The 16,661-nt window shown below is 41.9% G+C and overlaps 1 protein-coding gene across 4 annotated transcripts in view; it reads right to left on the bottom strand.

The window, feature by feature from the left end:
• Positions 1 to 2,631: 2,631 nt before the first annotated feature.
• The window catches only part of LOC140463540 (serine/threonine-protein kinase 32C), a 348,144-nt gene continuing 334,114 nt past the window's right edge, over positions 2,632 to 16,661 (bottom strand). For 2 of the 4 annotated variants that reach the window (XM_072557665.1, XM_072557664.1), the window contains exons 12-13: positions 15,635 to 15,712; positions 2,632 to 4,305 (exon numbers count right to left, since the gene is read on the bottom strand). In XM_072557665.1, coding sequence (XP_072413766.1) covers positions 4,161 to 4,305; positions 15,635 to 15,712 — 223 coding nt within the window. In that variant the 3' untranslated portion in view covers positions 2,632 to 4,160. The remainder of the gene's footprint in view (positions 4,306 to 15,634; positions 15,713 to 16,661) is intronic. The other 2 variants (XM_072557666.1, XM_072557667.1) reach the window with 2 other exon arrangements.

The raw sequence follows: 16,661 nt of genomic DNA on the forward strand, positions 1-16,661 counted from the left end.
AGAGTCTGTCCCGTAGTGGAGCCCATCAACCTTGGCAATTTGGTTGGGATGTTTAAGTCTCGAGGCTCCACTCACGCTGAATGATTCCTCTCCAGAGGGAGGCGCACTCTTCTTGGCTTGAATTCCCACAGTCTGAAGGTGGCGGGCAGGGTGAAGCTAAAGGCCTTGCTTACCTCTGAATTGTCCTGAGAGGAGTCTTCTGGAGGTGGCCGAGTGTGTGTTTCCTCCTCTGGCTGGATACCTACAGGCACCACCCTGTCTCCATGTGAGGAAAGGGCACCCAGAGTGAGTGCAAGATCCTGAGCATCCCTATCGCCTTGCTGTTGCTGAGCACCAATAGCTAAAGCGACAGCATGCATGTCTATGCATGTATATGTTGGAATCTGAGACTGCTGGACTTGGCTTTCCATTGCAGCCAGCACCCTGCCCATGGAGACAGCCAGATGATCACCTGCCTGAAGCAGCAGGGTCGTTGCTGCTGCAGTCCTGTAGGCTTTGCATCAGGTCAGCCAGTGCCCCTGACAAACCAACCTGCTTCGCTCATATGTTTGTATGAAGTCCCTGATTTCCAAACACCATGGGGTCCTCTTCTGGCTGGGGCTGAGCACGTGCCTAGGCTGCAGCAGTCCTCTGAGTGCCAATAACTTTGGGCATTTCTTCATTGGCAGAGACACGGCAGTGAAGCTACCACAAGCAGGTGCTACTAACTTTAATGAAAGTTTCCACCGAGGGGTCAGTTTCTGAGCTGGAGGTGGGTACAGCAGACAGTCTTGCCGGTATGTCCTTTGAGCATCCATACTTTCAGTCTCAGATGTGGAGTAAGGGGATGTTTTGTGGGGCAGTCCTCTTGACCACCAGCACCTTGGGCATCCCACCATGCCTGCATTAGACAAAAGAGAGAAAACGTGGCGACCAAGGGCTAGAAGTTGTGGCATGTACCCAATAAACTCACAGAGGAGGCCATGGGAGCAACGAACAATGAAATCTTACTTGTGTGCCAGGGCATGGAGGCTTTGGCATCTACGCAGGGGCAGTCCTGATCTTTGCTTTCAAGAGCCATGATCTTCAACCTTGTAAGGAGTGAAGAGACAAATACCACCAGCTACCACCTCTCCTTACTGTTTGGGCCCTGTGGTGAGCCATTATCCTCAATAATGAGAGAATGAGAGAGACTAAATGGGCTACGGTGGTTAGTGCTTGTGCAGGTGATGGAAAAGTAATATGATGAGGAGGCTGTACAGAGACCATGCAGGGTGAACAGAGTGGTGTGGGTGAGAGTGAGTGAGGGAAGGTGTTGCAGGCAATAGTGACAGTTGTAGAACAAGAGTCACGGTGTCAGGTGATTGCAGTTGTAGAGATATAGGAAGTGAGAGGTCAAAGAGAGTAAATAGTAGCATTTGTTTAACTTGGTGGAGTGAAGATGATCATTGACCATTTTTCCTGCATTACTGGGCATTTTGCTAGACCTGGTAGCAACCTCAGACTACGCTGGCAGGGTCTGCTGTCTTTACCTCTTCAGTTGGTTCTGTTTCACAAGGATATGTGGCCTCTGCACCATCTCATCCACCAGAATCTCCAGTTCCCTGTCCACAAAATGGAAAATCAACTTCCCCTCATTTGCCATGTCCGAGGTGAACCTCTGCTTCAATTTGCCAATGTTTGGCCACTTATGCAGTAGCCTTTATAGCATGACACCAGTCCTAGTGATGCTGGTGTATCCTGGCAATGCTAAGGATCTCCAGATATGACAAATGGCAGAATTAGGATGGCATCAAACAAGAGAATTGCAACAGAGGTGTTGTAGGTAGTTAATGAGGCATGTTTGTGATGATAGTGTGTGGAAATGTTTCTCTTGGAGGGATACTCGCCATAATACTCAATGAAAATGACATTTAGCCAAAATATGAGAAGATTCAGTTCTTTGATTGTTTTACTGTGAACATATAAAACATTCTTAGGGGAAACCTCAAGGACCATTACTAGCCACTGCTTTTAAGGTAAACTGTATTGTGATATCTGTACCGATAAAAAAAGTTAAAAATCACACAACAGCAACCCGATGAAGGAGCAGTGCTCTGAAAGCTCGTGCTTCCAAATAAACCTGTTGAATGAAAACCGTGTGTTGTGTGATTTTTAACTTTGTCTACCCCAGTCCGACACCGGCTCCGCCACATAATAATAAAAAACAATCAACATTCACAGAAATATTGATAGCGAGTTCGGTAGAGGAAGAATTTTCATTCTTGGTCTGGGAACAGAGACAGCTTTTATCAATCATCATTAGTTTGCCAGATGAGTAACTATTTTAGAATATTCAAGCCACTTAAATTGTAATTATATAGATACACGAAGTCACAAACAATGATTACTGAAAAATAAAGCTATTTATATTAATCCTGAATAATTTATGTTAATCTCAGCAGTTGCTGAGATAACTTGAGATACAGAGATTCACAGAGATACAAAGTCACAGAGATAATGAGAAAATATGGCTTCAATTTTTCAAAAGTAATCTTAGATTGTTTGGTCATGATAAATTTTGGGTACAATCTTGTATAAAATTCATTTCAGCTACTAAGTTAAATTTTGTTGCTTGAAAGTGGTTTTGTAAAATAAACAGTAAAAGCCTAATTGTTGTTATGTACAAGAACAAATTTATTTCCAACTTGTTTTTCCCAATACAGCAAGAAACTGGATCATGCTCCATTTCTTTAAATATTAAAAATTCAACATCTCAGTACTACAGAGATACAACCTCTTCTTGAAAAGTTTGCTCATCATTGCACATTTTCAAGGACCAGGGTTCAGTCCAAAACCAATATATTAATCATGCAACAAAAAATACATAAATAACATTTGAATACATACAATAAGTTTTTAAAATATAATTTACCATTTGTCATTTTTACTGACAGGTATCTTAAGTAAATTGAGCTACGTAACTGCTAACATTCAAAGGTTGAAATTCCCATCAGCAAAGTGTGCAGCAATCTTGTGCTACATTCCTGTGTGTGCTTTGTTTTTTTTTAACACTACGTGCTGAGCTGCGTATCTTACATTAGTTAACATAAAACCAGCGCACACAAAAATGCAGTGTAATAAAAGTACTTCATGAACATCACTGATTGAAATTTCTACCTGTTTCATCATGTCTCCCTAAGATTCTATCAATTATAATAGCCTATTGTAAAAGCAGCTGATACCAAACATCTGTAATGCGTATTGTATTAACTGCTATTTTGCTAACATATTTTGCAGTTGATCACACTATATGGTCAGTCAAAGCAATAGTATACACGGGATGTGACAAATCGAATATTAATACAATTTCAAGCCATTTAGTTATATGCTAATTAGATATATCTAATTGCATGTTATGAATGAAAATGTCAGTGCTATAAAAGCTTTGGCATCCTTGCCCATAAGTTGTGCCTGCACATTTGAAACATTTTTGGAAATAGTGTAAGCTTCTGTATGAAAATTTGGTTCAATAATACATTTTCCTATCAAAGCCCACCACATAAAACTGTGGATACACAACAATGCTGTCACTATTTACACATAAAATCTTCCAGTTCTCTATTTCCCCTCCCACCCATATGAAAGATTATGAAGTGATAGAAACTTTTGTTAATTAGATCTATTATACGATAATGTAGTCCAACAGTACTCTGTAAATGTATTCTTTTCTAGTAAAATTATTGTAAATTATTAATCAGCCTTTATGTCAAATTTGTATGAATATTATGACTCTTATTAGTCAGGACCATTGCATGGAAAGATTTTGACATACTATTAGCAAGACATGAACAAAGCACAAAAACAACTGAATGAGAAATACAGATCCAACTTGTTTTAAACATTCAACATCCTGTTAAATTGATGACATAATGTGCCATTATATGGTTGCATAGAGAATATCTACCTTTCAGTTCATAAGAGCATCAATCTGCCTATTTTCCAGTGTTTTTTTTAAAAATATACGAAATAAATTCACTGAGCAATGTTATTCTGTTGTAGTTCACTGGATATCCAGAGATTATTCAATGGATGATTTTCTTTTCCAAACGGCATTGAAAGCTTTAATAAAGCTTGTTAGCCCAGTGAAGCAGCCTGAGAAACATTAAGACAGATGGAAAGAGCAGCCTGACCTTTTAGTCCTAGCTGCTACTTGTTGAAGAACACACTGAACTACACATGTGCAGATTTCCACTTTCACCCTCATCTTCAGCAACTGCTTCTGGTTTTGCTTCTGCTTCAACCATTGATGCAGACGCCGTTGGTTCCTCTGGCCTCTTTTTTAACCTATGAACAGATTTAAAACACAGGAGGTAAGAGAATATGCATTATTTTTGGGAACCTCTACCAAATGTTTTTTGACAATGTGGTAAAACTGTAAATATATGTGATTATAAGTATGATCTTCAGTCAGACAACCCTTAAAATTCATTAACATGAAAGAATCTAATTAATTCAGTTTACACATAAACGTACATACACCAATCATAAATTAAAATAAGGAAGCTAATTAATGATTTGGCTTTGTTCAGTTGAATTTATACATTCCAACCAAGGTTAAAGTCAAAATGATTCTAAACTGTGCTGCTGAAATCATTCTTACCACAAATCACTGCCACTTTGTTTCTGGGGATAACTTTTGATTGTCTATTACTTCTGTGGCCGATGTCTTCTACATTTAATTGCAGATTGATTCAGCTAATCCTGACCCTTTTCTTTCTAAATGACGCTTGAGAGACCATATATTTCAGTTCATTGTGACTATAAATTCAAACAAACAAACTGCAAATTGTGTTTAGGTTTTGCATTTAAACAACAAGGAGTTGCGAGTATAGCAATTCTCAGAGCAACATGTTAAAATTGCCTAGAAAAATTAATTTGGTGTAGCTGACGTAGGAAAATTCTACAATTTGCTTAAAAGGTATGTGAAATACCCTCGTCATAGTGGCTCACTAAAATTGGCACTCATGGTACTTTTCATGACTTTACTAATATCTTTTTGGAAGTTGGAATATAAATCATCAAGTTTCAAACATTAGATCTTCAAAAAGGGAAACATTTCAATGTGAAATGAATTCTGTCACAGTTTAGTGACAGAACTCTCAGTGATAACATCAGTGGGGTAGGGCTGCAGATGTGTGAGGGCATGGGTGAGTGGGTCTGGAAGAGCTGTTGAGAAGTTGAATTCAGGGAAAAGTTGGTCAGCTCCATAAATAATTATTATTATCGTAACATTAATGCTTTCACATTTAAAAGATGCCATTTTAGCTGCTGGGAATAATGTGATCTTTGTGTAGTTCTATCCCCCATAGCCAAAATCATTAAAATATGTTCAATACATTGACTAAAAAGTAATCCATATTTCCAAATGTGGGTAAAAAGAGCATGCCTTATCATTGCTGGTTAAGCATACATCGTATTCTCCTGGGGATAAATGTCTGAGTCATAAAAACATGGGTCATCCAAAGACCAGCAATCATAGTCAGTTTCTGGATTAGTGGTGCTGGAAGAGCACAGCAGTTCTGGCAGCATTCGAGGAGCAGTAAAATCGACATTTCAGGCAAAAGCCCTTCATCAGGATTAAAGGCAAAGAGCCTGAAGGGTGGAGAGAAAAGTGAGAGGAGGGTGGGGGTGGGAAGAAAGTAGCATACAGTACAATAGGTGAGTGGGGGAGGGGATGAAAGTGATAGGTCGGGGGCGGGGGGAAGGCTGGAGTGGATAGGTGGAAAAGAAGATAGGCAGGGAGGACAAGTCATGGAGACAGTGCTGAGCTGGAAGTTTGGAACTGGGGTGAGGTGGGGGAAGGGGAAATGAGGAAACTGTTGAAGTCCACATTGATGCCCTGGGGTTGAAGTGTTCCGAGGCGGAAGATGAGGCGTTCTTCCTCCAGGCGTCTGGTGGTGAGGGAGCGGCGGTGAAGGAGGCCCAGGACCTCCATGTCCTCGGCAGAGTGGGAGGGGGAGTTGAAATGTTGGGCCACAGGGCGGTGTGGTTGATTGGTGCAGGTGTCCTGGAGATGTTCCCTAAAGCACTCTGCTAGGAGGCGTCCAGTCTCCCCAATGTAGAGGAGACCGCATCGGGAGCAACGAATACAATAAATGATATTGGTGGATGTGCAGATAAAGTTGTCATTCACTTCCCTTTTATTGCCCTGCCCTGGAGCTCCAAAGTTCTGCCATGAACATCCAAATCAAGCTTCTTGGGAAACAGATAGGTAAGGGAGGCCCAGTCACGTCCCCTCCTTACACCAGTAACTGTCCAAAGTGAAGTTTAAAGATCCAAAGCCTCTTTGAGAAGTTGCATAGAGATGATAAGTGTACAAGCTAAGTGTATGACAGTAGCATGGTAGGAAGAGAAGGGGACAGAGTGGTGTATGGGTGCATAAGAGGGTAGGGAGACAGGTGTGTCATAAGAGTGAGGTAGGGCTGCAGATGTGTGAGGGCATGGGTGAGTGGGTCTGGAAGAGCTGTTGAGAAGTTGAGTTCAGGGAAAAGTGTTGGTCAGTTTAGGTCGGGTGTGGAGGTGCCTGGTCAGGGGTTATTAGATAGCGGGGTATTGGGTGAGGTTTGTTCAGAGTGTTGGATGAAATGAAGGTTATTTGGAGTGTTGGAGTGAGGTTTAATTGGAGTGTTGTGTAAGAATGAGGTTTGATGGGAGTGTTGGGTCAGGTTTGATTGGAGATGTGTCAGGTTGAGTCGTCACCTTGAGGGAGTCGATAAGGTCAGAGAAGATATTAAAGAATGTGGGGTTGGTTCACTGTATCTGAAAAATGTGTTGCTGGAAAAGCGCAGCAGGTCAGGCAGTATCAAAGGAGCAGGAGAATCGACGTTTCGGGCAAAAGCCCTGCTTCAGGAATGAGGAGGGTATGCCAAGCAGGCTAAGATAAAAGGTAGGGAGGAAAGACTTGGGGGAGGGGCTTTGGGAATGCGATAGGTGGAAGGAGGTTAAGGTGAGGGTGATAGGTCGGAGAGGGGGTGGGGCGGAGAGGTCAGGAAGAAGATTGCAGGTCAAGAAGGCGGTGCTGAGTCCGAGGGTTGGGACGGAGAAAAGGAGGGGGGAGGGGAAATGAGGAAGCTGGAGGAATCGCATTCATCCCTTGTGGTTGGAGGGTTGCTAGGCGGAAGATGAGGCGCTCTTCCTCCAGGCGTCGTGTTCCTCAGGGGCCCCATGTCTGAGGGGCACCAATTCCAATACCGAACAACCCAGATGGCCTCCTTCTTCAAAGACTGCAATTTCCCCTCAGACGTGGTTGACAATGCTCTCCACCACATCTCCTCCACTTCCTGCTCCTCCGCCCTTGAACCCAACCCCTCCAATCGCCACCAAGACAGAACCCCACTGGTCCTCACCTACCACCCCACCAACCTCCAGATGCATTGTATCATCCTTCGTCATTTCAGCCACCTCCAAACAGACCCCACCACCAAGGATATATTTCTCTCCCCTCCCCTATCAGCTTTCTGGAAAGACTGCTCCCTCTGCGACTCCCTCGTCAGGTCCACTCCCCCCACCAACCCAACCTCCGCTCCCAGCACCTTCCCCTGCAACCGCAAGAAATGCAAAACTTGTGCCCACACCTAACCCCTCACTTCCCTCCAAGGCCCCAAGGCGATCCTTCCATATCCATCACAAATTCACCTGCACCTCCACACACATCATTTACTGCATCCGCTGCACTCGATGTGGCCTCCTATACATTGGGGAGACAGGCCGCCTACTTGCGGAATGTTTCAGAGAACACCTCTGGGACACCCGCACCAACCAACCCAACTATCCCGTGGCTGAACATTTTAACTCCCCCTCCCACTCCACCAAGGACATGCAGGTCCTTGGCCTCCTCCATCGCCAGACCATGGCAATACGACGCCTGGAGGAAGAGCACCTCATCTTCCACTTAGGAACCTTCCAACCACAAAGGATGAATGCAAATTTCTCCAGCTTCCTCATTTCCCCTCCCCTCACCTTATCTCAGTCCCAACCCTTGGACTCAGCACCGCCTTCTTGACCTGCAATCTTCTTCCCAACCTCTCCAGCCTATCACCCTCACCTTAACCTCCTTCCACCTATCGCATTCTCAACGCCCCTCCCCCAAGTCCCTCTTCCCTACCTTTTATCTTAGCTTGGTTGGCACACCCTCCTCATTCCTGAAGAAGGGCTTATGCCTGAAACGTCGATTCTCCTTCTCCTTTGATGCTGCATGACCTGCTGCACTTTTCCAGCAACACGTTTTTCAGCTCTGATCCCCAGCATCTGCAGTCCTCGCTTTCTCCTAGTTGGTTCATTGTATATCAGGATTGAGGGATCAGTTTGAAGCTCTCCCAGGAGCTAGAGTAGGTTTTAATTCCTACAACTTTTCCCAGGCAACTATTAAGGTACGTAGGTAGGAACTCGATCTATGACTTAACTCAGGAATGTGAACTAATCTAGAGGGTTGCCCATGTTGGATAGTTCCCCATCAGAAGTTTTAACTTCCTGGGTTGTTCCTGGGTAGTCCGTGTTTCAGGACTTTCCAGTGATCCTCTAATGTTTCTGTCAAGGTGCAATAATTTAGCAACTAGCTTCCAGTTAGAAGATCTAAGCCCATGCATCTTTATGAGACCTTTCATCAGGTCACCTCAAAGTACTCAATACACAATGAAGTACTTCTGAAGTGTTATAAGTAATTTTGTGCACAACTTACTGTTAAAAACAACAATGAAATAATAATCAGATAATACTTTTCAGAGGCGTTGATTGAATTGACTGTGATAAATGTTGAATTGGGCACAAGAGTAATCTAGGATAGAAGTGTGATGTAATGCCAATTAGTTATTGTAAACCTAATGCTGCAGTGAACCAATAATGTGTATCCAAGGCAATATAGTTTATAGAACATACTTTGTTTTAACAATCCACCAAAATGACTGCTTTCCAGGTAAATCCTGCATATTACTGTTTTGTGCAAGTTAAAGGAGCAGTCTGAAAAATTCTGTCTTCTTGAAAGATGATTGGCACAAAATTTTGAAGAGGAGTGTCATGAGTACCCCTAGAGACCTGGAAGAGGATCTTTAGCACTCGAGCTAACTTCTGGTGTGAATCATACCAGACACCATATTGGGGAGGATATCAATGGATGTGCAGTGTGATTCTGTCAGAGATATGCAGAGAAAGCAGCTTGTAGGGATAATCAGCGTGCAGTGCCGATTTGACATTACTTTTGCCATGCCGGAGGTCAGTCCTTCCTATTGTAACATTAAGCAGATGAAGATGTGTTCAGTAGCAGAGTTCCTGCCCACCCATACCATTTAAAGGGATCATCATCAAGAGGTCGTCGCTGCTTAATTCCTACTAACTCTTGCTTCGATGGTGTAACAGTTTGATGCTTTCTAGTGTATTCTGAAATTGCTGAAGTTTTCCAGGAATACTGTAGAACAACTTCAAGATTTCTGCACAAAAATAGGTACATTCCTCTTGTAATGCAGCATGACTTAGAGATTGAACAAAATCTACTTAGAGCTGGAAGGATGGGAGATGAGGGCAGAGGAGGAGAAGCATTCTCAGCAGGAGTGTATAGCCATCAGGGTACAAGAGCAATCCTTTTGCCTGAAGTTCAGTAAGGAACAATGTGTAAAACAGCCATGCCTCACTGGAATCTGCCCCTGCTACAGCTACAATGCAACCAAACAGCAGGAAGTGTACCGTATTGCCACAGCTGGCAACAAACTACTTTGACAGGATCTCCTTTCAGGTTGAATATTTACAACATCACACATCCTGCCATCCACTGCTGCAGAAGAGTGGATGCTGACACCTTCTATTCAGTGAGAACTAACAACATGTCATTCTTGCTAGAGAGAGCAGGCTAAGCAATAAGTGAAGGCATCCCCATGTGGCAGGATGCATTAGACAACACACATATTGCTTTGTGGGCGCCTCATTTTAATTCTGAGATGTACCACAGTCAAAAGAGACTAAAACAATAACACCATCCAGGTGGGAGTAGCAACATGCAGGAAATCATATTGGTCAATGTCTAATATCCTGGCAGCAGTCCTGATGTCTTTGTTTTGTGGCAGTCCTATGTGTGACCTACATTTGAGACAGCATATAACAAACCAATGGATTGCTTATGGGCAGCAAGGCTTATGTGTTCACTGTCTTACTCATGACTCTGGTACATGATCCGGGCACATACAGTATGCATTCAATGAAAACCGTGCCATCTCGTGACATGTTTTGGAACACATGCATGCTGAAGTCAACCCGGACCCCTCATGGGGAACCCTGCAGCACTCAGTAGGATGGTTGTCAAGGTTAATGTTTCAAGTCTGATACAACTCTTCCTTAGAACTGTTCTGACAAAGAGTCATGTCAGTCTAAAAATGTTAACTCTGTTCCTCTCCCCTTGGATGCTGCTTGACCTGCTGAGTTTCTCCAGTATTTTGTGCATTTGTTTCAGATTTCTAGTATTTCACTTTTATTTGCATGTAAAGATCCATGGTCATCTGCTGCATTCTGCATAGCCTGCTCATCATGAAGGCACAGCCGTTCCCATCAGTCTGTTGCATTTAGCTCTGGAGCAGCAGGAACAGTTCACTTCTTTCTTGTCAGACTGTGCAGGAACAATTCGCCTGATGTCAATAAAACAGAACCCCAATTCCACATTCGCAAACTGTCTTGCAACATGCTGTCCTGAGACTGGGCCTCACATCCACTGCTTGGGCATGATGGCAAATATAATAAAAGAATAAAACTGAACATTCCAAGCCATGCTGATAAATCAATGGTATCTTTCTGCCTAGCACGATCAACTAATCACTATAGTGTCTGTTTCCTGTTTATCTTTGCCTATCCTAATGCTACTCTGCAATGCTACCCCAGTGACTGCAGTATTGCTGGTGGACCGTTGCTGACTGTCAATCCAAGAGAAACTGCGGACAGCCTTGAGATGACCCATTGAGCAGCTTTGGGTCCAGAAGGTCACTGTTTCGATTGTACCATCTGAAAATGGGCAGCAGTAGTTTGCACTGACTGCGCTGACAGGTGGAGATACTCAGAGTGCAAGGACTGTAATCGTGAGAGTAAGCAGACACTTCAGCAATCCAACTAATCTGTTAGAGGATTTCTCTGAGAGCCTTAAGCCCACTTAAAGCCTACAGAGAACAGGTTGACCTTGTACAGCAGGAGATTGAGAGTTTCTACTCCACCACCCAGATGTTGGGTAGTTTCAGCTGGTGCTGTAATGGAAGCTAAGACGTCAGGCATTAGATGTGGTCATTGCAGTTGGATCCACAAATATGCTTATAAAGTTGGTCACCACTTTCATAGTACAAAGGATAGGCTCTTGGCTCAGTAGAAATGACGTGTCTAGAGGATGCTGGACTCTTCAAATCCACTTGACATTGACTGAATTCTTTCAGGCAGATCTACTAATTCAACAATCATCTCATTTCACATATCTATCAGTGTCTTTCTGTAACCTCTCTGATCAAAGTGCTCATTGAAGCCCTCTGCAGAGGTGCCTCTTTACACTTGAGCCCTATGCTGCCCCACTGTCATACCACATGCAGATCTCATCACTATGTTGCTCCTAAATTACATACAGTGTTGCTTCTGAATGAATGGCTGTGAGTATGAGACTGAGTGACTGGAGTTCTCCTTCAAGATTATCTTCTTCCTCTTCTACCTCTTTTCCACTACTACTGAATTAGTTTCACCTGTTGGGTATCTGTAAGGAGAAAGCCAGAAAGGTAGGGCTTGTGAGGAAGAGGGGGAACTTAATGATGCATGCTTACACTGTTGGCTGATTGCAAGCCAGACAGTGCATAGGATGAGGGGGAAATATGTATGAGAAGGAAGATTGGATATGAGGATACCAATATCTTCAAAAGTTCCAGCCTCATCACTGGCCAGGGCATCTACATTGTCCCTCCACTAATATTGAGCATTGGCTCTTCCATTAGGATTGGGACTATGTACCTGTACACCCACCACCACTCCCTTCCCCCCACCCACTACCCGTTAGCTCCTGCAGCCCTCAGTTGTATATCACTTTAACCTGAAAGACAGATGAATACATCAGTGAGCTTGTTGCAATCTGTTAGGATAATGTGGCTATTGAGACTGAGTAACTACAACTGTGTGCAAATTGTTATACATTATATAATTGTTGTTGTATAATGAAAGGGTCAATACTGGAGAGTGCATGTTGCTCCACCCAACCTGATGATGTTAGAGTGTCTTGCAAAGGGAAATTGAGAGAATAGCTTTAAATCTCAGATGTGTCAACAATGTCTCCTGATAATCTTTGTAGCAATGTTTAACTAGACAAGCAGGAGGCTGGAAGAACACAACAAGGCAGGCAGTATCAGAAACATCAAATTCTCCACCTCCTGATGCTGCTTGGCTTGCTGTGTTCTTCCAGCCTCCTGCTTGTCTACCTTGGATTCCAGCATCTGCAGTTTTTTTTTGTCTCTAACAATGTTTAACTAGTTAATGTCGCTTGTACCTATTACTACTGTGCAATAAACTACACATTGTTAAGACTTGATAGCGGTTGATCCTCTACAACCATAAAGAATAAGACCCTTAAGGCCCAGACAATGAAAGAGCATCCTTCTGCCCACAAATACCACAGCTGTAAGATGGACTTACAGCTGTAAAAAGTGTGTGAGGGTGAGGTGAAGATATGGATGTTAGTGAAGAGTTCTGATTGATAGAGATTGTTGGGTATAGCAGGTGAGTATTGGCAGTGTAATACACTGAGCAGTATGTAAGGCTGGTCATTCAGTTGATCAGATATGGTATTGAAAGTTGAACCCACTGATCTTGACCACTTACAAGAGGGCAGTGGACTTTATGCAGCACTGCTTCTAGGTTTTTATGACTTGACTCTTTGTACCCTATCTGGTCCCACTGCCCTCTTCAGGGTTCCTGACTCCGTATAATTATAGGGGCATCTCTTCCAGCAAGGCCATAAGTGCCCTATCTAAGAACCTTTGAGACCATTCTGTCTCATGTTGTACTATTATTCACATTTTTCTATATCAAAGGGACCTGTATCCACTTTTCCACTTCTTGCAGCAGAGACAATGTACGTCCCATTTAAGAGGTTGGTGCAGGGTGGCTTTATCTACTGCCAACCTCTCACGATTTTAGGATCCTGCAGAGGATCATGCAGTGACTCAACAGTGTGGTAAGAGCTAGCTGAACACTACAATCATGATACATTGCACTAAATGGTGTTGCATAATTGAGCATTATGAGCCACTAATCTGTTTTTATGAACAATCCATTTAACCCCCTGTGATTTTTACATAAATTGCACCTACTGAAGAATTCATGTGAACATTAAAGTTAATATCATGCATGTTGACAGTGTTAGAGAAATTCAAATTCATAGTTTTCTGTTCCATTATATTTATCTTGCAGTAAAGGGAACAACTTTGGCAAAACACAAATCTGCTTGACTACAGAGACATATAGAATGATTACAATTAACATCTTTTGAATACTTCTGCATTTCAACATTAATTTGACCAGAATGTTTTCAGTCCAATTCTTTTCTTGGAATCTCCACTCATATTTGCTACAATTCAGAAAATGTTTGGTGGAATAGGGCAAGAAAGGGACAAAGGTAACAGGAAGTCTGTTGTTTTGACCATAATGATGCAAAAAAAAAAGCAAATGGTCCTTTTGGTTTATGTCATCTCAACGTATTTGCTCCAATAATTCGCTCCTAAAATGAAGAATATCTGGAACTCTAGGAAAGATTTTCTGCATTGGAATATTTGAAAAACTAGGTATTTAAGCAATACAATACACACAATTATGGTTAAGAAAGAACAACAATTATAAAGTAGAGCTGTATACTTCTGAAGATGTCTCTATAGTACCATGTTATTCTTTGAAGTAGGTGCATTCCATTATAGGAGAGGTACAATAAACTATGTATTGTTCAGTGATATTCTTGTGGTACATCCACAGTCAAGAAAAAAAGGACCATTAAAAATTTAAAATGCTGAAATGCATAAACTATAAAATTATGCCTTCAGATTTATTGCTACAGAAAAAAAAGTGTTCAACTTACAGAATTCAAGCTACATCACTTGTAGCGTCAGCTGAAATCTTTCTACATATATTTAATGAATTGTGGGTCAATGGATTAAACATGGACATTTAAATGGACGTAATTTATAAATGCTCCCCAATCAATTTCTTTCAAATATAAATCTGCAATAGAATGAATGTAGCTCTCATGTACAACAGAATGTGCTTACTTCAGGTCATTCAGGGAGCAAATGATATTGCTACCCAAACAGAGGCAACATATGGTGAGTCTTCACCGTCTCTTCCTTAGATCTGGGAAACTGATACAACTGGTACATTCATAATAGTCAGTCATCCCACCGAAACTGAAGCATTTTTCCAAGCCCAAGGTACGTACAGGGCCAACAAACTGAAGGTCAGCCAGCAGTCTGGCTTCAGGCTGATGGTCTTCAGAGATTTACTACCTACTGGAGCAATCCTGGCTTCCTCACCTCTCCTCTAACAGGTAGGAGATAGAACATTGACATAGAACACAGAACTGTACAGCACAGGATGTCGTGTCAAACATGAGGCCAAACTTAACTAATCCCTTCTGCATTGGTCCATATCTCCTACATTTCTTGTATATTTTCATGCTTATCTAAAAATCTCCTAAATGCCCCTATCATATCTGCCTCCACCACCACCCCTGACAGCACATTCCAGACTCCTGCCACTTTCTGTTTAAAAAAATGCCCTCACATCTCCTTTAAAATTTCCCCCTCTCACCTTAAATGCATGTCCCCTAGTTTTAGACATTTCATTGCTGGGAAAAAGATTCTGACTGTCAACTCTATCTATGCATCTCAATTTTAAAGATTTTGTTCAAATATCCCCTCAATCTCCGCTGCTCCAAAGAAAACAATCCAAGCTTTTCTAGCCTCTCCTGAGAGCTCATATCCTTTAATCCAGGCAGTATCCTGGTAGAGCACTTCTGCACCCTGTCCACAGCCTCCACATCCTTCCTATGACCAGAATTAACCAAAGTCTTATAAAGCTCCAACATGATATCCTGATTCTTATACTCAATTCTCTGACCAATAAAGGCAAGCATGCCATACGCCTTCTTTACCACCCTATCTACTTGTGAGGCCATTTGCAGGGAGATGGTCACCAACTTCATCTACAAGACCTCAAATGCAGCAGTATATACCTGAAACAACCCAAGAAGGAAGGAGCACCCAAACCCGCTGCAATAGCCACCAACGCAAGAAATCGTTGCTGAGTTTGTATTAAAAAGTTATAAAAATAAAATTAGTTTTGGTCTTGAAAAATTTGTCGATTTTCTAGTTTTTCCAAAATCTGTGTCTTTTGATCGCAACTAAACCATGATTTCACAAAAATTGTGCTGTGACAAAATTACAGCCCTCCTCACAATACTCATTGCTCCCCAGAGTTACGTGCACTTTTACACTTTCATGGGTAATATCTTCCTTCTGGATTGTATAAGGACATTTCATTAAGTTTGCAGGACTAAATCAGCAATAGCAATCACTGACAAACATAAAGACCCTTTGTGTCTTTCCAAAGATTAAACCCATGTCATTACCATTTTCTAAAAGGAAGACAGGTGCCAGTCCAAACTGTTGGTTTTGATCTTGGTAAAACTTTGCACTGATTTTTCTCCCTAGACATTTAAAAATATTTACAGTGAAATAAATCTGAAGAGGCACAAGAAATATTACTGCTATAATTAAGCCAGTTTAACTTTACAAAAGAAGTTGTGTTTAACCTTATCAGTGGCAATGATTCATTCAATCTTCTTATTAGTCAAATATAAATGTATTTCATATGCCGGGCTGCACTGCTGATAGCCTAACCTAGTGATGGTAAACAGGACAAACCACTGGTGACCTGATTCTTATCTCTCAGTATCTCTTCAATACAGAGTTACTCAATTGTATTCCTTTTGTGAGCTTTAGCAACAGAATAGGGTGGGTCAACAATCATATAGACCTCCCATTTGATTAGCCCCTCAATATATTATCAAGGATTATTGGGAGCTGGTTTGACTCATATTAAAAAAACCTAGTTTACCCTAAGCACGTCGCACCATGAATGTAACCTAGAATCCCGTTCTCCTCAGAACCAGGCTGTGACGCAAAGTAACAAAAGAAGTAGAAACCATGCAAAACAAAATACGTACCCTACACAAGTGCCAATTTTAATCTGGCTGCAGCCATGTGAAATGGCTGTTCCAATGTAGGAGGCCCACTAATTTGACATTTATGTTAAATCCTGGCAGACAGCAGAACAACTTACATTTATGCAACACCTAAGATGTGATAAATGACCCAATGCACTTCAACGAAGCATTATCACATAAAGTGAAATACCAACTTGTACGTGATACCAGGCTCATTAGTTGCATTTCCGCTGATGAAATCCATTAATTCCACTTTGCTGTCCTTGCAAATGTCTTGAATTAAAGACATTCAATTAAATTGTTAAAATATTACAGAATAAAAGTTGTGCTGATAGTATGAAATAAAATTGCTTGAAAGATTAGTACCCTTGAAGTGTGGGTGAGGAGATGAAGGGGTTAGTAGACCATGGGAAAGGTTAGGGTCGATATT

Source organism: Chiloscyllium punctatum, chromosome 38 (genome assembly GCF_047496795.1).
Source record: "Chiloscyllium punctatum isolate Juve2018m chromosome 38, sChiPun1.3, whole genome shotgun sequence".
In the NCBI taxonomy this organism is placed as follows: Eukaryota; Metazoa; Chordata; class Chondrichthyes; order Orectolobiformes; family Hemiscylliidae; genus Chiloscyllium; species Chiloscyllium punctatum.